Raw genomic sequence first — 24,143 nt, 5'->3', positions numbered from 1 at the left:
TTTCCTTGCCCTTTCATACTCTGCTTATCTTCTCTGGACAGCATTCCCATAAATAGGACTGGATATTTTCAGGTTAAGGGCTTTGCTCAGGGATACACAGGAAGTAGGACTACAATTTCAATCTGTCAGCAACACTCTGCTCATTTATCCATAACTTTCCATATTTATTATTCTGTTCAAATGTTTGACTAAAAGATTCAACTCTGAGTCCCAGTTCTTTATATAGTGCACCACTATTGACCATAGGGCTCTGGTCAAAAGTAGTGCACTATATAGAGAATAGGGTGCCGTTTGGTACAGAGATAAGTTAAAAGGAGATGGAGTGCTCCCTCTAGTGGGGGAATATAACTATCACTACTGCCTCCTACTGGTTGTGGTCTGCTGCAAAATATACTAATGCATATAGAATTAATGTCCTAATGGATACAATAAAGTCATCAACATCATCCACCATAGTCATCATCATCCATCGTAGTCGTCATCACCATCATCATCCATCGTAGTCGTCATCACCATCATCATCATCCGTTGTAGTCATCATCATTCATCATCATCCGTTGTAGTCATCATCATTCATCATCATCCATCATAGTCATCATCATCCATCGTAGTCGTCATCACCATCATCATCCATCGTAGTCGTCATCACCATCATCATCATCCGTTGTAGTCATCATCATTCATCATCATCCATTGTAGTCATCATCATTCATCGTCATCCATCACCATCATCATCTGTCGTACTCGTCATCCATGACCATCATTAAACCTTTAATTCATTACAATGCTCTAAATTGTAAAAACCTATCACATGGGATGTTATTATATTTTCATGCTTATGAATAAACAAAGATATATTTAAATAATAAATACATAAATAATAATTAAAAATGGAAACAACTTCCACTGTATGACATGATCTCTATGACCAGTCAAACCCTGAAGCAGTTACAGTATATGTCTTTCACCATCTCAACACTGACAATCTCAAGTGGTTTAGTTGTTGTTTTTGAGCCTTTGGATGTGCCATAGCTTTGTCCCCTCTACCGGCTGTTTCCATGTCCCCCAAATCCATGTCTGGGGACTATCAGGTGCATCATTCAGCCTACATCGTCACTGGTAAAGCAATGGTCAAATCTCACAGCGCCTTCTCATAGTGTTGCCGTATGTTGATTCCTTGGTGTATTAGTTCATTGCAAGAGATCACGTCCCATGTAACCGTTGGTGTTGAATGGAACCAACATTGTCTCCATGATGCTTTGAATACAGTAACACAGCTGGGCTTCAGCCTAATGACAATGGAGGTGAGGACTTTCCATTGAAGGAGATCTGGGGAATGCTGGCTGCTCTCTCAGATCTCTCAGCCAACTCCTGGAATAAACAGTAGTACAGCAGGGTTATATGAGCTTCTCAATTAGGACTTTTGATCATTTTAGTTAGCAGACAGTCTTAGCGACTAAAGATAGGTTCGACCAGTGGAAGATAGGTTCGCTCCAGTGGAGGCTGCCGAGGGGAAGGCTCATAATGGTGTCTGGAACGGAGCGGCTGCAATGGCATCAAACACATGGAAAACATGAGTCTGATGTATTTGATTACATTCCACTCATTCTGCTCCAGTCATTACCATGAGCCCATCCTCCCCAAGTAAGGTTCCACCAACCTCCTGTGGTGCATTCATATCCCTCTTCAGAACAGTGGTTCCCAACTCCAGTCCTCCAGTACCCCCGTCAGGACACATGTTTCTTGTAGCCCCGGACATGATGATTACTTGACAAGTTGAATCAGGTGTTCTTGTCTGGGCTACAATAATAATGTGTAGCGTTGAGGGTACTGGAGGACTGGAGTTGGCAACCACTGCTTTAGAAATACATAGTGACAGAAATGACAGGCCATTCACTCTGTCCAATTCTATATTATTATTGAGTTTTCCGTTCATGTTTTATCTGAGCTCACCTTTTCACTCATCTCATGGGAATGGTGCAGGGACAGCTCTCTCTCCAGGTACATCCTCTGCTGTTCGCTGCTGGCCAGACGACAGGTGAGCCAGGTAAACAGGATGGACACCCCGATGCCCAGGCAGGCCAGCACCATGATGGCCAGGTAGAGGGACGGCAGGGCATCGGGACGCTTTGCCACCACACGCACAAACTGGAAGTTTAGGATCCCACTGATCAACCCACAGATACAGCAGGCTGAAAATAGGATCATCTGAAGAGAGATTTAAAGCACATTTTTCGCAATTCTACACATTTTGCCATGGGGTGGAGAGACAGTTTTGCAGTTTAAAAGTTAATTTCATACAGTTCTACACATTTTGCCATGACTTGTGCCATGTTAATGATATCTGAGTGAGAGTGACTAACAAAACAATGGGGGCCCCCTGCAGGTCAGGGCCACTGGGCACGTGCCCTGCATGCCTGGTTGGTTACAGGCATTATTACTATATGTTTAGATGGCTGGCTAGACTAATTTACCAATCTAAAAATGTTTCGCTGACACGACTAATTGAGTGACTGTCAGTGACTGACAAAACAAGAGCAGAACTGCTGATGCACAACAACCACATGTTGAACTTGCACCTTGTGTATTCTACTATTGTAAAGTTAGCTGTCAACAGTAAGTTGAGATCCTGACTGAGCTCCCTAGCGGCCTGGGACCTCAAGTGATCGCTTATGTTCCTTATGCAGCTGGCCCTAGGCAGTGGTGGAAAAAGTACCCAATTGTCATACTTGAGTAAAAATACCTTATTAGAAAATGACTCAAGTAAAAGTGCGTCACCCAGTAAAATACTACTTGAGTAAAAGTCTAAAAGTATTTGGTTTTAAATATACTTAAGTATCAACAGTAAATGTCATTTTAAAAATATACTTATGTATCAAAAGTAAAAGTATAAATTGTTTCAAATTCTTTATATTAGGCAAGACAGACCACACAATTTTCTTGTTTTTCATTTTCTTTTTTTATAGAAAGTCAGGGGCACACTTCAACACTGAGACATTACAAACTCAGCAAGTGTGTTTAGTGAGTCTGCCAGATCAGAGGCAGTAGGGATGACCAGGGATGTTCTCTTGATAAGTGCATGAATTTGAAAATGTTTCTATTCTGCTAAGCATTCAAAATGTAACAACTACTTTTGGGTGTCAGGGAAAATGTATAGAAGTAAACATGACATGGTTTTATTTAGGAGTGTAGTGAAATAACGGTAGTCACAAATATAAATAGTAAAGTATACAGATATCCCAAAAAACGACTTTAGTAGTACTTTAAGTATTTTAACTTGAGTATTTTACACCACTGGCCCTAGGTGTGTTTCAAGCACAAGTACAGTGAAATGCCTTTCTGGCCAGCTCTAACCCCAACAATGCACTGCGTGCACTGTACACTCTTTAGAAAAAAAGGTTCCAAAATGGTTATTTGGCTGTCCTCACAGGAGAAACATTTTGGGTTCCAGGTAGAACTCTCAGTGGAAAGGGGTTATACCTGGAACCAAAGAACCCTTTTAGGTTATAGATAGCACTTGTTTTTCTAAGAGTGTACCCACGTTAAATACGTCGTATTAAAATCAACTTACAATCAATCCTGACCTCTTCTTTGCACACACCATCCCACATAGTCCACAGATGAGAAACTGGGGGGAAATAAGAAGTTATACTCTCCTTCCTATTAACTATAGAGGTAATAATATTGCAAATTTGAATTATATGACTTACACAAATTCCGCTCCATATAGGAGAGGCATCCCCCAGCTGCAGCTTGTGAACCGACCGGACTCGGATGATGCCGAACACCCCGAGGGCGATGCTGGACGCACCGAGCCCCATCTCCAATACCGACAGTACCACCAGACTCCAGATGTTACATCCTCTGTCCGGCATCACTCATTCCTTCACAGCGGGTCATTCAAGAGGTGGTGGTGGTCACCCCCTCGAACCACCCAAAAAGCAGCGACTATTGATTTTTGCGCTAAAAGCATTAAACAATTCATCAAAATTACGCAGGTGGAATTTTGCGCGAGGGAATGTTTTCTATCCAGTAACCACCAAGTGATCCACCATGTAAGGGCTACTTACACGTTCCCTCTGAAAAATACTCCACTGTTAGACTTCATAAGGTATTCTAAATCATATCTTGTGATAGACTACATGGATTTATCAGGATTTGCTCTGGACAGCTCTGTGGACTGCTAGTATGCGTGTTTGATCTACTGTAAAACAGACACGCGTCATTCTCGCCAGTTGCCACCCTCTCAAAACTTTTCTTGCCCACAACTGCAGTGCTCGCGACTCACGTAATTTCCTTGACGTCTTATAGCGCTCATGTGTGCAGTTTATATACATGAGGGTGATTTTAAGGTAACTAGCTAGTAAGATTATATAATTAACGAATCCCATGAATTGCCCCGAAGGAGATAAAAATAGTAATCTTAAATTAAACACCCACACAATGCATAATACTTGATATCTTTGATAATTGCATTTAGAAAATTTGTGTCATTTGTTTTAAGAGGAAAGTTATTGTCAATTGCATAGCTTGTATGGTCCAATGTTACAGTATATAGCTGAATTATTCTATTATAAACGGGGTGGTTCAAGCCCCGAATGCTGATTGGCTGAAAGCCGTGGTAAATCAGACCATATACCATGGGTATCTCAAACATGTATTTGTACTGTTCTAATTACCTTGGTAGCAATAGCAATAAGGCACCTTGGGGGTTTGTGGTATATGGCCAATATACCACGGCTAAGGGCTGTATCCAGGCCCTCCGCGTTGCGTCATGTTTAAGAACAGCCCTTAGCTGTGTTATATTGGCCATATACCACACCCCCTCGGGCCTTATTGCTTAATTAAATTTAAACTGTAGTGTTAAAAAATGGCATTATGAAATATATGTAGTAGAATTACTTCCTGTGTAGTATAAGACCCAGTAACATGTTGTAGGGCTGGTTTCCCAGACACGGATTTAGCCTGGACCTGGACTAAAACATTTGAATCCAAGAATAAGCATAATCTGTGTCCAGGAAACCAATCCTTAAATGTTGCATAATAATTGACAAACCCTTCCAACCTGATCCTTTACTCCAAGCCCTGGAGAACAACTCAGTCTGACATAGTAAGAGGCTGGCTATTTTTAGCACCTGCCACGATATAACATGAACACTTCCCTCTACAGAGGCAGACATTGATGTTCACACTGCTAAAACCTACAAACCCACTCTCTGAATGAGATAACACTCCATGATCAGTGTGTGCATTTAACACTACTCTCTGAATGAGATAGCACTACTCTCTGAATGGGATAACACTACTCTCTGAATGAGATAACACTACTCTCTGAATGAGATAACACTACTCTCTGAATGAGATAACACTACTCTCTGAATGAGATACCACTCCATGATCAGTGTGTGTATTTAACACTACTCTCTGAATGAGATAACACTACTCTCTGAATGAGATAACACTATTCTCTGAATGAGATAACACTTCTCTCTGAATGAGATAACACTACTCTCTGAATGAGATAACACTACTCTCTGAATGAGATAACACTACTCTCTGAATGGGATAACACTACTCTCTGAATGAGATAACACTCCATGATCAGTGTGTGCATTTAACACTACTCTCTGAATGAGATAACACTACTCTCTGAATGAGATAACACTATTCTCTGAATGAGATAACACTTCTCTCTGAATGAGATAACACTACTCTCTGAATGAGATAACACTACTCTCTGAATGAGATAACACTACTCTCTGAATGAGATAACACTACTCTCTGAATGGGATAACACTACTCTCTGAATGAGATAACACTACTCTCTGAATGAGATAACACTACTCTCTGAATGAGATAACACTACTCTCTGAATGGGATAACACTACTCTCTGAATGAGATAACACTCCATGATCAGTGTGTGCATTTAACACTACTCTCTGAATGAGATAACACTACTCTCTGAATGAGATTACACTACTCTCTGAATGGGATAACACTACTCTCTGAATGAGATAACACTCCATGATCAGTGAATGAGATAACACTACTCTCTGAATGAGATAACACTACTCTCTGAATGAGATAACACTACTCTCTGAATGAGATAACACTACTCTCTGAATGAGATAACACTACTCTCTTTCTGAGATAACTCTACTCTCTGAATGGGATAACACTACTCTCTGAATGAGATAACACTCCATGATCAGTGTGTGCATTTAACACTACTCTCTGAATGAGATAACACTACTCTCTGAATGGGATAACACTACTCTCTGAATGAGATAACACTACTCTCTGAGTAAGATAACACTACTCTCTGAATGAGATAACACTACTCTCTGAATGAGATAACACTCCATGATCAGTGTGTGCATTTAACACTACTCTCTGAATGAGATAACACTACATGATCAGTGTGTGCATTTAACACTACTCTCTGAATGAGGTAACACTACTCTCTGAATGGGATAACACTACTCTCTGAATGGGATAACACTACTCTCTGAATGAGATAACACTACTCTCTGAGTGAGATAACACTACTCTGAGTGAGATAACACTACTCTCTGGAGTGAGATAACACTACTCTCTGAATGAGATAACACTACTCTCTGAATGAGATAACACTACTCTCTGAATGAGATAACACTACTGTTCAATGGGATAACATTCCAAATGAGATAACAGTCCATGATCATGACCCATTTAACACTATAGATGAGATAACACTACCATTGAATGGGATAACAGAGTGTCTGAATGAGATAACTCTACTCTCTAAGTAAGATATCACTACTCTCTGAGTGAGAAAACTACTTCCTGGGTCATTAATCTCAATGAGATAACACTGCTCACTGAATGAGATAAACTACTCTCTGAGTGAGATAACACTACTCTGAGAGCGATATCACTACTCTCTGAGTGAGATAACACTACTCCCTGGGTGAGATAACACTACTCTCTGAATGAGATAACACTACTCTCTGAGTGAGATAACATTTACATTTACATTTAAGTCATTTAGCAGGCAGGCAATCAGATACATTCCAGACAGTGGAACAGCCACTTACAATAGTGCATCAAATCAGACAGTCCAAGGATTTTTGGTGCCTGACAGTCTTCAGAAGACCTGTTTTGTGTGTTTCGGAAGTGGTGATTGACTCTGTTCTGTCCTGGCGGTGAAGGAAGTTCCACCATTGGGGAGAGCAGCGAACCGTTTTGTCAAGGCTGAGCATTACTGTTTCCTCAGTGGTAGACAAGATACAGTTTATGTTAATGCTTGTTTGGGTGTAGGGTTGTATGAGTGGAGGTATGTTGTATGTTCCCCTATGATGTAGGCAAGCACCATGGTGTTGTATGAGTGATGTATTCAACTGGAAGCCAGTGGAGAGTGCGGAGGAGCGGGGTGATGTTGAGAACTTGGGAAGGATGCATCCAGTCAAATTCTTGTTCCTGGATGAGTTGTAGTTTCAAAAATACAAGGCAGGGTACCATTTAAAAAAAGGTTTTATTTATCCGTTATTTATTTATCTGTACATTAATACAGTGGGTGAGATAATACTACTCCTGAATGAGATAACCCTATTCTGAATGAGATAACACTACTCTCTGGTGAGATAACACTATCTCTGGTGAGATAACACTACTCTGAGTGAGATATCACACTGTGTGTTTGAGAAATGGCCGTCACTTTCCCTGGGTGAGATAATACACTGTCTGATGTGAGATAACACTACTCTCTGAGTGAGATGACACTATTCTGAGTGAGATAACACTACTCTGAGTGAGATAACACTACTCTGAGTGAGATAACTTATTCTCTGAATGAGATAACACTATCTCTGAATGAGATAACACTACTCTCTGAATGGGATAACAATATTCTGAATTAACACTCCATGATCAGTGTGTGCATTTAACACTACTCTCTGAATGAGATAACACTACTCTCTGAGTGGGATAACACTACTCTTGAATGAGATAACACTACTGACTGACATGAGATAACACTACTCTCTGAATGAGATAACACTACTCTTTGAATGAGATAACACTCCATGATCAGTGTGTGCATTTAACACTACTCCTGAATGAGATAACACTACATGATCAGTGATTTAAATGTCTCTGAATGAGGTAACACACTGTAACCTGAATGGGATTATGACACATACTGATTTGAATGAGATAGAACAGGTCTCTGAATGTAACACTGACTCCTGAATGAGATAACATCCATGATCAGTGTGTTTAAATACTCTCTGAATGGGTAACACTACTCTCTGAATGAGATAACTCTGACACTCTGAGTAAGATATCACTACTCTCTGAGTGAGATAACACTACTTCCTGGGTGAGATAACATGACTTTAAATGAGAACAGGTCCACTCAATGAGATAACACTGACTCTCTGGGATTATGAGACATGACACTACTTAAATGAGATATCAGGTCCTCTCACTGAGATAACCTACTCCTGGGATTAGATAATACTGATTTAAATGAGATAACAGGTCCTCACTGACTGAGATAACACTACTCCTGGGATTATGAGACATGACATATTCTAAATGAGATAACACTACTCCCTGGGTGAACCTGACTACTCTCTGAATGAGATAACACTACTTCTGAATGAGAACACTCCTCTCACTGAGATAACACTACTCCTGGTGATTATCTGAGTGAGATAACACTACTTTAAATGAGATAACACTACTCCACTGAATGAGATAACCTGACACCTGAATGAGATATGACATGATTTGAATGTAGAACAGGTCCACACACTGTAACCTGACACCTGTGATAACACTACTCTCTGAATGAGATAACACTCCATGTTCAGTGTGTGCATTCCAAATTGAACACTTCTTTTGACCATGACCCATAGGGCACTATAGATGGAAAAGGGTGCCATTTGGGACAGAGTGTGACAGTGAATGGGAAGGCTACAGTATAAAAGGCTCCCTCAACAAAAGTACTCATATCTCATTAATCTCAAAATGCACTGCCTCACTGAATCTGAAAAGGCAGAGTGCTGGTCCATTCTTTCTGCAGGTTGGTTTTGCCTGGGGGCATTTTGGGGTTTTGCTCCTCTGGTTTCGCTGCTATGGGTGAAGTCTCTCGGGTGAATCCTCCCTTGGCTTGTTAACAATAAGCAGGCAGGCAACAGATACATTCCAGACAGTGTTCGTGTTCAGTTCACACAGACAGTCCATGTTTTTGGTGCTGACAGTCTAAGACAACCTGTTTTGTGTGTTTCTGTGTGTGTTGTTCTGTTCTTGCTCTACTGTCGGTGCAAGGAAGACACCAGGAGAAAGAAGTTGTCAAGCAGCATTACTTTTTACACTTGACAAGATACAGTTTATGTTAATGCTGTTGATGTTAGTGTTGTATGAGTGTTGTATGTTGTATGTTATTGTATGATGTATAAGTGTTGTATGTTGTTGTATGAGTGTTGTATTATGTATGTATGAGTGTTGTATGAGTGGTATGTTGTTGTATGTGGAAGAGGATGCATCCTTTAGTCAAATTCTTGTTCCTGAAAAAGAAACAGTATTCAAAAATACAAGCTACAGTTGTACCATTTAAAAAAAGGTTTTATTTATCCGTTATTTATTTATCTGTACTATTAATACAGTGGGTCCCTTCTAAATCCTAAACGGCACCCTATTCAATACATAGTGCCCTACTATGTGCCCTGGTCAGAAGTAGTGCACTATATAGGGAATAGGGTGCCATTTGGGACGCACCTGTGTGTTTGGAAATGGCCGTCATCTTTAACTGGCCGAGCAGAGGAGACACTGTCTGATGTGATTGATCATGTGACGTCAATGAGTAGAATGACGGTGATTTACAGTAATGCCAACATCAAAACAGGGTCAACCTGATTACCTGGGATTATGAAACATGATCTGTCACAGATTTAAATGTAGAACAATATTTTAATTAACTCTGTAATCGACTATTAACTCTAACCTACTCTCAACATGTGCAGGAAGTTGCGTTACAGATGAGCACGGTTAAAAAACAGAACGTGACAGACATGTTTCACACATTTCTTGAGTTTGAGACATGACATGATTTAAATGTAGAACAGGTCCACACACTGTAACCTGACACCTGGGATTATGAGACATGACATGATTTAAATGTAGAACAGGTCCACACACTGTAACCTGACACCTGGGATTATGAGACATGACATGATTTAAATGTAGAACAGGTTCACACACTGTAACCTGACACCTGGGATTATGACACATGACATGATTTAAATGTAGAACAGGTCCACACACTGTAACCTGACACCTGGGATTATGAGACATGACATGATTTAAATGTAGAACAGGTTCACACACTGTAACCTGACACCTGGGATTATGAGACATGACATGATTTAAATGTAGAACAGGTTCACACACTGTAACCTGACACCTGGGATTATGACACATGTCAGGTGCGTTGTTTCATCTTCACAAAGGGAAGCTGCGTACCTCCGTCAGGTACTTATCTTCCTTCCTGTTTACTTTAACTGAAGAAAACCCTGCCACTGAAACTATATTTGATCATGTAAACTCAGACCTAAATAAATAGACAATATATCACTGTCTCTTCCTATATGATACTAAGAGAGTGGCATGTTGACATCTCCCATGTGACGATCTGTGCTGTCCCAGAGAGGAGGTGAGTGCATGTTACAGCCATTACCTCCATCATCACACTGCTCCCAGTAATGTGGAGTGTCAGAGCCAGCGCCATTCTTAGAGAACAGCTCACCAGGTACAGGCAACACTACCTGCCTGGCTTCAACATGTCTAGTGAAGGGAAACCACAAAGTAACTATTACTGTACAACAATAACCTACATGGTGTTATTTTAAAGGCCCAGACCGTTAGATGCAGGATTGAGTCAATCAATTCTGTTTGAACTTCCTGAATGACAGAAGACTATGGTGTAAGCGTGGCTTTCATTTGTACACGTTCAAATGAGACATGGTGAAAGTGTTTCCTATGAAGCAGATCTCCCTGTCTATGGTGGTGACTGGTGATTGAAGGAAACTGATTGAAAAGGAAACTGATTATTTAAACAGATTAATCTGTTGTTTTTTAAAAATAAATTGAGCAACCTGTTTCTTTATTGAAACAAGGAAGTGAATCAGAGGAATTGTCCCAGGAAGTGTGGACATGTCAATGACTAAATAGGCAGACATCCTGTCCTGTGGTGGAAATCCAGACTGACAGTAGTCTCTCTAGCCTGTCACATCAGAGAACTGTCATGACTTTGGAATCTCAGGACAGTAGATTATGTTCAACCACACACTGTGGTTCTAGCTCTGCCTATGATGAAAATGTTTTAATGTTAATAGTGAGGAATAAACACTAAATGTCTCCTCTATGTTCCTCCTCTCTTCTCCTAGGAAACAGTCGGACACGAGCCAGATAACTGGACTGGATTTGGTGTCCTCCTTGTGTTACTGCCTGCTCACCCGTGCTTTAACCTCACCCGGAAAACAGGACCTCTTTGTCTTGGGTTACGTCACATTGAATGGCCACCTAATTGATCTGAAGGCTGGGATTGTTTTAAACATTTGTACTTTTATTTAAAACTAGGCAAGTCTGTTAAGAACAAATTGTGATTTACAATGCCGGCCTACCAAGAGACAAAAGGCTTCCTACTGGGACTGGCGCTGGAATAAAACATTAAACTGTAGTACAAAACACACATCACAACAAGAGACACCACAACACTTCATAAAGAGAGACCTAAGACACCACAACACTTCATAAAGAGAGACCTAAGACACCACAAGACTACATAAAGAGAGACCTAAGACACCACAACACTACATAAAGAGAGACCTAAGACACCACAACAGTTCATAAAGAGAGACCTAAGACACCACAACACTTCATAAAGAGAGACCTAAGACACCTTAACACTACATAAAGAGAGACCTAAGACACCACAACACTACATAAAGAGAGACCTAAGACACCACAACACTTCATAAAGAGAGACCTAAGACACCACAAGACTACATAAAGAGAGACCTAAGACACCACAACACTACATAAAGAGAGACCTAAGACACCACAACACTTCATAAAGAGAGACCTAAGACACCACAACACTACATAAAGAGAGACCTAAGACACCACAACACTTCATAAAGAGAGACCTAAGACACCACAACACTTCATAAAGAGAGACCTAAGACACCTTAACACTACATAAAGAGAGACCTAAGACACCACAACACTACATAAAGAGAGACCTAAGACACCACAACACTTCATAAAGAGAGACCTAAGACACCACAACACTTCATAAAGAGAGACCTAAGACACCACAACACTACATAAAGAGAGACCTAAGACACCACAACAGTTCATAAAGAGAGACCTAAGACACCACAACACTTCATAAAGAGAGACCTAAGACACCACAACAGTTCATAAAGAGAGACCTAAGACACCACAACACTACATAAAGAGAGACCTAAGACACCACAACACTACATAAAGAGAGACCTAAGACACCACAACACTTCATAAAGACACCACAACACTTCATAAAGAGAGACTTAAGACACCACAACGACATAAAGAGAGACCTAAGACACCACAACACTACATAAAGAGAGACCTAAGACACCACAACACTTCATAAAGAGAGACCTAAGACACAACACTTCATAAAGAGAGACTTAAGACACCACAACACTACATAAAGAGAGACCTAAGACACCACAACACTTCATAAAGAGAGACCTAAGACACCACAACACTTCATAAAGAGAGACCTAAGACACCACTGCACTACATAAAGAGAGACCTAAGACACCACAACACTTCATAAAGAGAGACCTAAGACACCTTAACACGACATAAAGAGAGACCTAAGACACCACAGCACTACATAAAGAGAGACCTAAGACACCACAACACTTCATAAAGAGAGACCTAACACACCACAACACTTCATAAAGAGAGACCTAAGACACCACAACACTTCATAAAGAGAGACCTAAGACACCACAACACTTCATAAAGAGAGACCTAAGACACCACAACACTTCATAAAGAGAGACCTAAGACACCACAACACTTCATAAAGAGAGACCTAAGACACCACAACAGTTCATAAAGAGAGACCTAAGACACCACAACACTTCATAAAGAGAGACCTAAGACACCACAACACTACATAAAGAGAGACCTAAGACACCACAACACTACATAAAGAGAGACCTAAGACACCACAACACTTCATAAAGAGAGACCTAAGACACAACACTTCATAAAGAGAGACTTAAGACACCACAACACTTCATAAAGAGAGACTTAAGACACCACAACACTACATAAAGAGAGACCTAAGACACCACAACACTACATAAAGAGAGACCTAAGACACCACAACACTACATAAAGAGAGACCTAAGACACCACAACACTTCATAAAGAGAGACCTAAGACACAACACTTCATAAAGAGAGACTTAAGACACCACAACACTACATAAAGAGAGACCTAAGACACCACAACACTACATAAAGAGAGACCTAAGACACCACAACACTACATAAAGAGAGACCTAAGTCACCACAACACTTCATAAAGAGAGACCTAAGACACCACAACACTTCATAAAGAGAGACCTAAGACAACAACACAGCATGACAGCAACACATGACAACACACGAACTCTGTTTCTCATGCTGCTGACCAGTCCGACAGAGAAAGAATACTGCCCCTGCAAGCTGGAGGAGTGATATCCATCCCTCTTGTTACGTGTATATGAAAATACAGAGTAACATTTTCTTGTTTCCTCTGTGCAGAATGAGGGGTTGGTGTTGACTGTTACTGTACATTTACCACCACATAGGGCCGTTTTCCCAGACACTGATTAAGCCTATTTAGTCCTGGACAAAAAATAACTTTCAATGGAAATTCTCTGTTGAGATTAATTTTTAGTCCATTACTAGACCTAATCTGTGTCTGGGAAACCGTCCCATAGTGCTTAAATTGTAATATAGGATCTCAGCTATTGCCCCGCCTTTTAAAGTGCACATTCAAGCGTTGGTCACAGTCACAGAATCCATTTATAAATCAAGCTAAAGTTTCAGTCAGTGCGGGCAATTGACTTCAGTGTATTCTCCACTCTGGTGTTTTACAGCACTCTTTGTGCCTCCGCCCTCACATGGCAAAGTTTTGACTTGGTCAGCATAATCTGGGATCGGCCCGGACTTCCATTTCAGTGCGGGAGAAATTAGATCGCCCAATTAATCCCAGAGTTTTATCCATCAATCACTTGATGTTTTGCCCAGTGAGATGTAGTCTTCCCATGTATAAATGAAGCATTGCAGCTCCATAATTAATCTACACTTGATGCTGGTCCAGTAACATGTCACTGGTCCACTATCTGGATGGAATATTACCAGGATATTGAATAAGACCATTGTCTCTCTGGTGTCTACAACAGATGAACTAGAAATCATTTCAATGACAAGATATTTCACTAGTTATAATGTAACAGCCATTGTTTAAAACTATACAGAACATATTGCTTTAGGACTGTAAATGTATCAGGAAGGAGGTACATACAGTATATTATACAGTATATCACAAAAGTGAGTACACACCTCACATTTTTGTAAATATTTGAGTATATCTTTTCATGTGTCAACACTGAAGAAATGACACTTTGCTACAATGTAAAGTAGTGAGTGTACAGCTTGTATAACAGTGTAAATTTGCTCTCCCCTCAAAATAACTCAACACACAGCCATTAATGTCTAAACCGCTGGCAACAAAAGTGAGTACACCCCTAAGTGAAAATGTCCAAATTGGGCCCAATTGGCCATTTTCCCTCCCTGGTGTCATGTGACTCATTAGTGTTACAAGGTCTCAGGTGTGAATGGGGAGCAGGTGTGTTAAATTTGGTGTCATCGCTCTCATACTGACTGGTCACTGGAAGTTCAACATGGCACCTCATGGCAAAGAACTCTGAGGATCTGAAAAAAATAATTGTTGCTCTACATAAAGATGGCCTGGGCTATAAGAAGATTGCCAAGACCCTGAAACTGAGCTGCAGCACGGTGGCCAAGACCATACAGCGGTTTAACTGGACAGGTTCCACTCAAAACAGGCCTCGCCATGGTCGACCAAAGAAGTTGAGTGCACGTGCTCAGCGTCATATCCAGTGGTTGTCTTTGGGAAGTAGACGTATGAGTGCTGCCAGCATTGCTGCAAAGGTTGAAGGGGTGGGGGGTCAGCCCGTCAGTGCTCAGACCATACACCGTACACTGCATCAAATTGGTCTGCATGGCTGTCATCCCAGAAGGAAGCCTATTCTAAAGATGATGCACAAGAAAGCCCGCAAACAGTTTGCTGAAGACAAGCAGACTAAGGACATTGATTACTGGAACCATGTCCTGTGGTCTGATGAGACCAAGATAAACTTATTTGGTTCAGATGGTGTCAAGCGTGTGTAGCGGCAAACAGGTGAGGAGTACAAAGACAGGAGTGTCTTGCCTGGTGGTGGGAGTGTCATGGTCTGGGGCTGCATAAGTGCTGCCGGCACTGGGGAGCTACAGTTCATTGAGGGAACCATGAATGCCAACATGTACTGTGACATACTGAAGCAGAGCATGATCCCCTCCCTTCGGAGACTGGGCCGCAGGGGAGTATTCCAACATGATAACGACCCCAAACACACCTCCAAGACGACCACTGCCTTGCTAAAGAAGCTGAGGGTAAAGGTGATGGACTGGCCAAGCATGTCTCCAGACCTAAACCCTATTGAGCATCTGCGGGACATCCTCAAATGGAAGGTGGAGGAGTGCAAAGTCTCTAACATCCACCAGCTCGGTGATGTCGTCATGGAGGATTGGAAGAGGACTCCAGTGGCAATCTGTGAAGCTCTGGTGAACTCCATTCCCAAGAAGGTTAAGGCAGTGCTGGAAAATGGTGGCCACACAAAATATTGACACTTTGGGCCCAATTTGGACATTTTCACTTAGGGGTGTACTCACTTTTGTTGCCAGTGGTTTAGACATTAATGGCTGTGTGTTGAGTTATTGAGGGGACAGCAAATTTACACGGTTATACAGGCTGTACACTCACTACTTTACATTGTAAAAAGTGTCATTTCTTCAGTGTTGTCACATGAAAAGATATACTCAAATATTTACAAAAATGTGAGGGGTGTACTCACTTTTGTGATATACTGTATATTTATTTGTTCTATTTTAAGCCAGAATGTATGCAGTCATAAGATTCACCTGTAATACAGAACAGAAACAGGATAGACATCCTGAGCTTCCCCGTTGCCAACGCCAACAGATAAAGACTAAAGACCATACAATGCAACTCTCAGTTGAAACCAGCTTAAATAAACAGAGGAGAGAAAGTCAAACTAAAAAGGTCAACAAGAGTAAGTCAACAGAAAACACACAGCCAGGAAATTCTAGGACAAGGTTCAATCATATATAGGGTTCAAGGACAGGATTCAATCATATATAGGGTTCAAGGACAGGATTCATTGCTTATATATTAGGGAGTTTGGATTGGGAATTTCAGATGAATTTCAGCTTCAGGTCTTTTAACTGAAGGGTTTCCTCTGTGGATACAATGTGTCTGTATAGAGAATGTGATCTATGTAATTAAAGTGTTATTGCCATGGTAAATCAGGTTGTTTCAATCCTCCCCCATATGATCAGACTTCAGTATTAGGGTCAAGTCCCCAACGGAACCCAAATATTCTCATTTATCTTTAACTGAACTGATGTGACATGTTAGAGACCAAAGTGAACCGCATGACACTACTCGTAGTATCTTGTCACATTATTACACTACCCACAATGCAAGACACAGACCCTTACTGCTCACCAGCCCTGCTACTCTTACAAGACATGTGATTCACAACCTGGTGATGAACTCGAACATAAATAATTGGTCTTCTTCTCAATTAACTACTTTAGTTGACAAATCATTGAAAATAGTCATATATTACTTATCTGTCAAAATGTAAGTGATATTAATTCATACACACCAGGTCACCATTTCAGTTATATATCATTGTGAAATATTATATTTCAGAAAAATCACAACAAGGTTGTTTTACATTATATTACATATTTAAAATATATTTTAACATAATATGCTATTTTCAAGTAGACAAAACTAAATGCACTGAAAAAGGTTTCAGTGTATGGGCTTAAGACACGGAATTAAAAAATAGCAATCTGAATACTGAGGATTGGATTTGGCAGATAAAACAAATGTAATCCCTTCCAACCATAACCAGAATTAGCGTAAATACAGCTAAAATAAAGGTAAATAAATGTAAAATGTGATGAAAAACATAAATTGTAACATAAAATATAAAGGTATAAAACCGCGTGACAACTGGAAGTGTTAACTCGACTGTATGTTGCCTTACTATTAATGTCAAATCAATAACAAGCGCTATCACATAGTGTCTAACAGAAAAACCCAAAGTAACAGACCTCAATATAGTTTCTGCTGTTTTGTCTTAAGAAATGATGTCAAAGGAAGCAGATATCTGTTAGACAAATTATCAAAACGAAGCCTTTATAAAAACTCATGTAAAGAGATAGATGTAGAAATATAGCTATAATTATGTTTACGACATGAACTGAACTCTAAGAAGAAACTCTGACAAAGTGGGCAAAGACAGGGCACAATACAAGAACAAGAACAAACACTGACTTCATCTTCGCCTCCCCCTCTGCATCGTAACAAGGACCTCCATATTCAAAGATAGTGGGAACTGCAGTAAGCTTGATCAAAGGGCCTCTGTGGCCTCAGTTCTACAGTTGTTACCCATTTGAGCTCTCCAGCGTGCTCATTCTTCTCCTCAGTGGGGTTCTGTGGTTCTATGGTTTGGGGAAGGCTGAGACCCTGAGGATCTCCAGACAGTTGACTGTGATTAGCGCCCCAGTCAGCTGCCTCCACTGTCTGGTGATTGGGCTCTTCATCTTGTCTAGGGCAAGGTGGAGGTCCTGGATCATGTCCTGGTAGCCCTCCCCGTACAGCTGGCTCCATGAGTACAGGAAGTCATAGGCAGGTTTCCACATAGACTACAATAGATAGAGGAGGATCCACAAGTTCAGTTCAGTTGATAGATTCTCGAACTATAAACTAACTATCAAATCAGAGTTTATTCGTCATATGCACAGGATACGCAGGGTGTAAATGGTACAATGAAAGCAGTGGAAATAAATCTACAGCACATCTATAATGGACTATACAAAAAAAGTATTGGTAAAGCCTCCCTAATCGTTGTCTGTTGATCCAATGAGATCATGAAGGGGTGATCTCCTAAGAACAACACATTTTCCTAAATAGAACCAATAAAAGTCAAATGAACTAACCACGGCGCTAACTTCTCCACTCTTCCCCCGGTGTGGTGCCTCGTAAGCAGCGATCTGAGCACTGGAGAGTTTCCCCAGCCTCTCAGCAAGCTCCCTCCACCTGATACCCAGCTCCACCGCTGTGGATAGGATGACCGTGTTCTGGATCAGATGAGCCACTAGAGCCTGAGAGTCCATCTTCAACAGACCCTAGGATGGAAAAAGCAACATACAAAGCACTTACTTGAAATGCAACAAATGAAGCGCAATTGGAAAAGAGAAAAAGTCATTCAAAACAAAGGTCAAGCTGGTTTGAAGATTCTTCTCTAAACCGGAATACTATCAAACATGCCCCGTCCTTTCTACACTTACGATCATGAGCTTGTGCTGGAACTTCTTCTTGCTGTTCTCAGTGTGACAGTCCTCCTTCAGTTTCTCCAGCACGCAGGCCACCTTCTCGGCCTCTGTTTCAGCATGTCTCCGTGTGATTGTGTCCAGCAACAAGCTCGAGTAGCCCAGGGCATCAGCGAAGCCCCTCCAGCTGGGGATGTGTTCAGTCACCAGTGTCTGGATGTCTGAGTAGATGTAGGTGAGCTTCTTGAACGGCAGTGCCATGTTGTCCAAGAGACTCTCGGTGGTGAAGTCAGTGCCGTTGAAGTCGATCACTTGGTCTCGGGTGATGAGCTTGACGTTCTTGCAATGGACCAGGCCGGTCCTGCCTCGGAGGAAGCCGATGTACCACTCCTTGACTTTGGACTGGCCCACCGACCTCACGGTCTCTCTGGAGAGGAGAGCCACGGTGTCACCCTTGAAGTACTCCAGGAGGTACTCCACTCGCGGTTGACGGAGCACTGACTTCAGTGCCACCCCGTAACACTGCACCTTCACAGGTCTGGTCCAGAATTTGGGGAACTCTGGGACGGATTCCTCCGGTATAACTAGCGATTGACACATTTTGTTTCGCATGGGATCTCGCTTCTCAGAGCGAATAGGTGCCGCTGCAGGGGAAGACACCTGGAACTCTGCTACTGTGACACTGTTTGAATCCCTCACTTGGAGGCATAGTTTAAAGGAATCCATCTCCCCATTGCCCATCTTGGCCAGCTCAAGAGGCAGGTGAATGACTTTACCCAGTTTGAGTAGCCCTTGTCTCACCTCTTTCCTTTTATCCTGGGCTTTGACTTCGAACTTTGACGCTATGACGGAAGTCACAATGTGTAGGTCATTCAGTCTCTCTGGGCTAAACTGGTGCTTCTCCCAGAGCTGTAGAACCAGAGGGGGCAAGTTTCTGTTGCCCCTGTGAATATCTGAGAACGGAAGCCTCGGTGGAACATTATCGTGACAAGAGACGACCACGACCACTTTGAAAGATGGATGGATATACTTTGGGCCATAAACGGCGACGGTGACTTGACGATCCAGGTAATCCCAAACGGATGTAGCAGGGGGCTGGATAACCGAGGCCTCTGCAGCTACAATAACATAGAAATTAGACTTTAAATCTTGAAGATTCATCTGCATGATGTTCTTGTAAATGTAACAGTCCTTGATTTTCTGATAAGGTCCCTCTCTCTTGTTGGACACTAGTCCCACAAATGTGGTCATGACCTGACTTATCGGGTCCTTCTTGACCTCCGCGACCATTTTCATTTCCAGCGAGATGGATTCCTTTCCGCTCGTGTTGCTGAGGCTCACCTCCAGGAGCGGACTCACGGTTGTCATGTAGTTGTTGTTCAGCCCGTGAGGGGGCTCCAGGATGGCTTTCAGTGCAACCTCCTGAACCTCCCCAGCAGGAACATGGCCCTCTGGGATATGGACGGTAATATCAGAGTCTGGTAACTGTAGCGACCCTCCGCTGTGACCTATCTTGCAGACTATCTGAGAGTCAGTGGCTTGGGTCTGGGCCCATCCAGGACTCTGACTCATCAGGCCTAGGTCAAGACATGACCTCGTTAGCTGCCTGTGACTCAACCAGGCCATTTTGTAAGCCTCCCGGTCATTTTTCAACCACTCAAAATCTGCATTCAGAAATGGGCCTGCTGACAATTTGAGGCCTTTTCCCCTTTTCGGTTCCTTTCTCTCCTGGTCGCCGAGAATATCCGAGGCACTCCTCCATCTCCCTGATTGTCTTATGCTCTTTTGCTTCGTATCCGCAAAATGGACGAAGTTTGTTTCGTCCGAAGATGTGCTACTGGCATCAAAGTTCTCACTGTCAAACAGATTCAAAGGTTCATCTTTCTGTACTGATAGATCAGCGTTGCTTAATGTTTTGTCATTGTTTGTGTGTAAAATGTCATCCAAAAACGGATTGGATATAGACAGTTTGTTCCAGAATGGATTTGTGGTTTGACTTCCATGTTTGACCTCCGGCTGCAACACAGGCCACTCTGAATGTTTTGTCACTTGATTTATTATGTAACTGCTCCCTGTGAAAATACAAAATATCTGTGTCAAATCAAAGCCTTACTTACTAATATAAAACATACATATGAGAGCATGGTAAAATCACACAGAATGGGCTTCAATACTGCTTGTTGCTCTTTAAAGAGGCATTATTTTAACGAGGGTACCACTCAAAGGAGCTACTGTACAATACACATAATGCAATCCTATATTTGAAACTGTTTCATAACCAGGGTTGCAAACATCTAGTAACTTTCCCAAGACTACCAGGCTTTCCAAAAATCCCGTTTCCGGATTTCCTGCTTATTCTCTCCTGATTCCGTGAATCTTCTAACTGGAATCTCTGGAAAACCTGGGAAAGTTACCAGATTTTTGGAAACCTATTAATGACATCTAGTTCAAAGACAATATATTTCATAAACGTTAGAGTAGGCTACCATTTAAATGGTTGATGTTCAGCGTTCCAGTGTCTTCTAGATCAATCAACGTCCCCTCAGATTTGCTCCTAATGAGACTTCCTTGGCGACGAAATGACTTTGCTCTGACAGCTGCCATCTTTACATCTGTAAACATTAAGATTCATAAGTTACATACACAATTACTACACCTCAGTTGGCATAATAATATAGAGTACACAGTATAACCTATATAATATTTTTCAGAATTCGGAGAGTTGCCGTGGCTCGAATTCGGGTCCAGCGGCTGTGATGCCAAGACATTAACCGTTATGCAAAGAGGTCCGAACCACTTGACAAGGTCGCTAGGTGTCGAGTTAAGGTCGCTAAAATATATTGGCCAATGTTATATGTTTTCTACCCTGGCTGTTTATTCTATAAAACGTGGCTACAAACATGATAGTTTAAGAATACGGATAAAGTAGCGTACAGCGGCGGAATCTAAAAAAAAGCCTATGATAACACAGAGAAACAACATATCTAGCTAGATAGGCATACAGTTTCTTTCGTTTACCAAAAGTTGTTTTGTGGTGCCGTAGTAGGTCTGGCCGATATCTCAAATTCATATTTTTGGGCCCGATTGCCCAGCCCTATGCCATTGTTAGTCATTTTCCTCCGCACTGGTTCACACCTGAGATTCTTTCCTGGGCTACCTGTGGGATTAGTTTGAGGTAACCTATTTTACAGAGCATAAAGCATGAATTCATTCAGGCTGTAATTTGTTTGCGTAAAGGGATACTTCTTATCATTCATGTATACCCTATGTTGCTGTCGCAGTCAGTAATAATTAATGTGGGTTGTACACGAGTGCACACAAACAGGTTGCTCTTGTCTGGGATTCAACAATCAGTTATTCCGCAAAGCCGATTCTTGAATGTGTGGATGGGTGGGTAGCCAACCCTCCTGTCGAATTTCACCTTCGCGTTATCTCGAAATACAGAAGCCTTGTTCGGGCGCACCTGTTGGATAGCCTACCTTATCGCTGAGAAAATATATAGAGACAGAGCTAGCTGTGAATAAACCACCATCATCGACAAACAATCATCAAAATTTGGCTACATACAGTATGACTATTGTAATAGTTGTTTTTCACAAGTAGAGATGCTGCTCCTCTGTCTATGCCAGATTTACAAAAAACTGTTTCCGCAGAATCAACAGGTGTATTACAAACGCTCGCTTGTGCGCTTCAACTACGGTAAACCAGTGGCTATGTAGTTCTGTAAGATGAAATATATATAATAATAAATAAATAAATATATAGCGTCGATGTCAAACTTTCAAACACAAGATAGACCTACCTGTACTATGTTCATACAAATGTTATGATTCCGTTCAGCTACTAGATTTGCACACTTGTCTACAATTTCCAGCGTCGATAGAAAGAGCAGAAATATTGTAACAATACTTACTTACCATGTCTCGCCAAACTGTGTATCAGAGATGTCGGGAAATCTCATTTTTGATCCATGGTAATAATGTTTCCGCCATAGCCTTATTTAGACACTAACCAAATCATATCTTTACACCTTCACGCCACAACTCTCGGCTTCTGTTTGCTTTGAAACTACAAGCCTTCCGGGACTAGTAGTTCAAAACAATGAGGCTACTCTTCAAATGAGCTGGTTTAACTTTAATATAAAACTACAATATCCGTAATGCAATCCTGTATTTACGCAAATAGTGTTGCAACACCTGAAACTGCAGCAGAAACTAGGTCGGTTCAGTGTTCTGTCATTACGGTAGAGATATTTTTTTTCTCTCCCGATGATGCAATTATGTGAAGAGCAGACAGTTCAATTACAAAATAGGCTTATCATGCATAATCATTTAAGCTATTATAAATAATGGGTCATAATAACACATGTATAAGCTATTTACTAATTGCTTTAAACAAAGAGTTTTGATTAGAAGTTATATATTGTGTTACTCAATTAGTGCATTTAGTGTATGTGTTTGGACATACCTACTCACTCAAGGGTTTTTCTTAATTTTTTACTATTTTCTACATTGTAGATTAATAGAGAACACATCAAAACTATGAAATAACACATATGGAATCATGTAGTAACCCAAAAAGAGTTAAACAAATCAAAATATATTTGAGATTTGAGATTCTTCAAATTCTTCTTTACCAAATAGGGCTATCTTCTGTATACCACCCTTACCTTGTCAAAACACAACTGGTTGTCTCAAACACATTAAGAAGGAAATACATTCCACAAATTAACCTTTAACAAGGCACAGCCGTTAATTGAAATGCATTCCAGGTGACTACCTCATGAAGCTGGTTGAGAGAATGCCAAGAGTGTGCAAAGCTGTCATCAAGGCAAAGAGTGGCTACTTTGAAGAATCTCAAATATAAAATATATTTTGATTAGGTTACAACATGATTCCATATTTGTTATTTCATAGTTTTGATGTCTTTACTATTTTTACACATTGTAGAAAATAGTAAAAATAAAGAAAAACCCTTGAATGAGTTGGTGTGTCCAAACTTTTGGCTGGTACTGTATGTGAATAACATTGTGATCCTCTCTCTTAGTATAAATGTGGGTGTTTCTTCCAGCCAATGCCATACAACTCTCCTTCTGTGGCCTCCAATTGTTCTTAAATACAAGTAAAACTAAATGCATGCTCTTCAACCGATCGCTGCCTGCACCTGCCCGCCTGTCCAACATCACTACTCTGGACGGCTCTGACTTAGAATACGTGGACAACTACAAATACCTAGGTGTCTGGTTAGATTGTAAACTCTCTTTCCAGACCCACATCCAACATCTCCAAATCTAGAATTGGCTTCCTATTTTGCAACAAAGCATCCTTCACTCATGCTGCCAAACATACCCTTGTAAAACTGACCATCCTACCAATCCTCGACTTCGGCGATGTCAT

The 24,143-nt window shown here is 41.2% G+C and overlaps 2 protein-coding genes across 4 annotated transcripts; both read right to left on the bottom strand.

The window, feature by feature from the left end:
• Positions 1 to 156: 156 nt before the first annotated feature.
• Positions 157 to 4,274, bottom strand: tmem196b (transmembrane protein 196b). The gene is made up of 4 exons (XM_064947276.1): positions 3,711 to 4,274; positions 3,572 to 3,628; positions 1,954 to 2,208; positions 157 to 1,371 (listed from the first exon to the last, which is right to left on the bottom strand). The coding sequence occupies exons 1-4, from the start codon at positions 3,873 to 3,875 to the stop codon at positions 1,285 to 1,287; spliced, it is 564 nt and encodes a 187-aa protein (XP_064803348.1). The 5' UTR covers positions 3,876 to 4,274; the 3' UTR covers positions 157 to 1,284.
• Positions 4,275 to 17,581: 13,307 nt separating this feature from the next.
• On the bottom strand, positions 17,582 to 22,827 carry macc1 (MET transcriptional regulator MACC1). Of its 3 annotated transcripts, none has more exons than XM_064946780.1 (5): positions 22,661 to 22,827; positions 21,234 to 21,359; positions 18,766 to 20,819; positions 18,415 to 18,603; positions 17,582 to 18,120 (listed from the first exon to the last, which is right to left on the bottom strand). In XM_064946780.1, exons 1-5 carry the CDS (start codon positions 22,665 to 22,667, stop codon positions 17,917 to 17,919), a joined length of 2,580 nt encoding a protein of 859 aa, XP_064802852.1. In that variant the 5' UTR covers positions 22,668 to 22,827; the 3' UTR covers positions 17,582 to 17,916. The 3 variants fall into 3 exon arrangements, with proteins under 3 accessions (XP_064802852.1, XP_064802853.1, XP_064802854.1); XM_064946781.1 differs by having other exon boundaries at positions 22,665 to 22,827; XM_064946782.1 differs by lacking the exon at positions 22,661 to 22,827 and adding an exon at positions 22,550 to 22,614.
• Positions 22,828 to 24,143: the final 1,316 nt, after the last annotated feature.

Source organism: Oncorhynchus masou, chromosome 29 (genome assembly GCF_036934945.1).
Source record: "Oncorhynchus masou masou isolate Uvic2021 chromosome 29, UVic_Omas_1.1, whole genome shotgun sequence".
NCBI classification, from domain to species: Eukaryota; Metazoa; Chordata; class Actinopteri; order Salmoniformes; family Salmonidae; genus Oncorhynchus; species Oncorhynchus masou.
The sequence above is the reverse complement of the archived record's forward strand: the minus strand, read 5'-3'. Positions and strand labels throughout refer to the sequence as shown.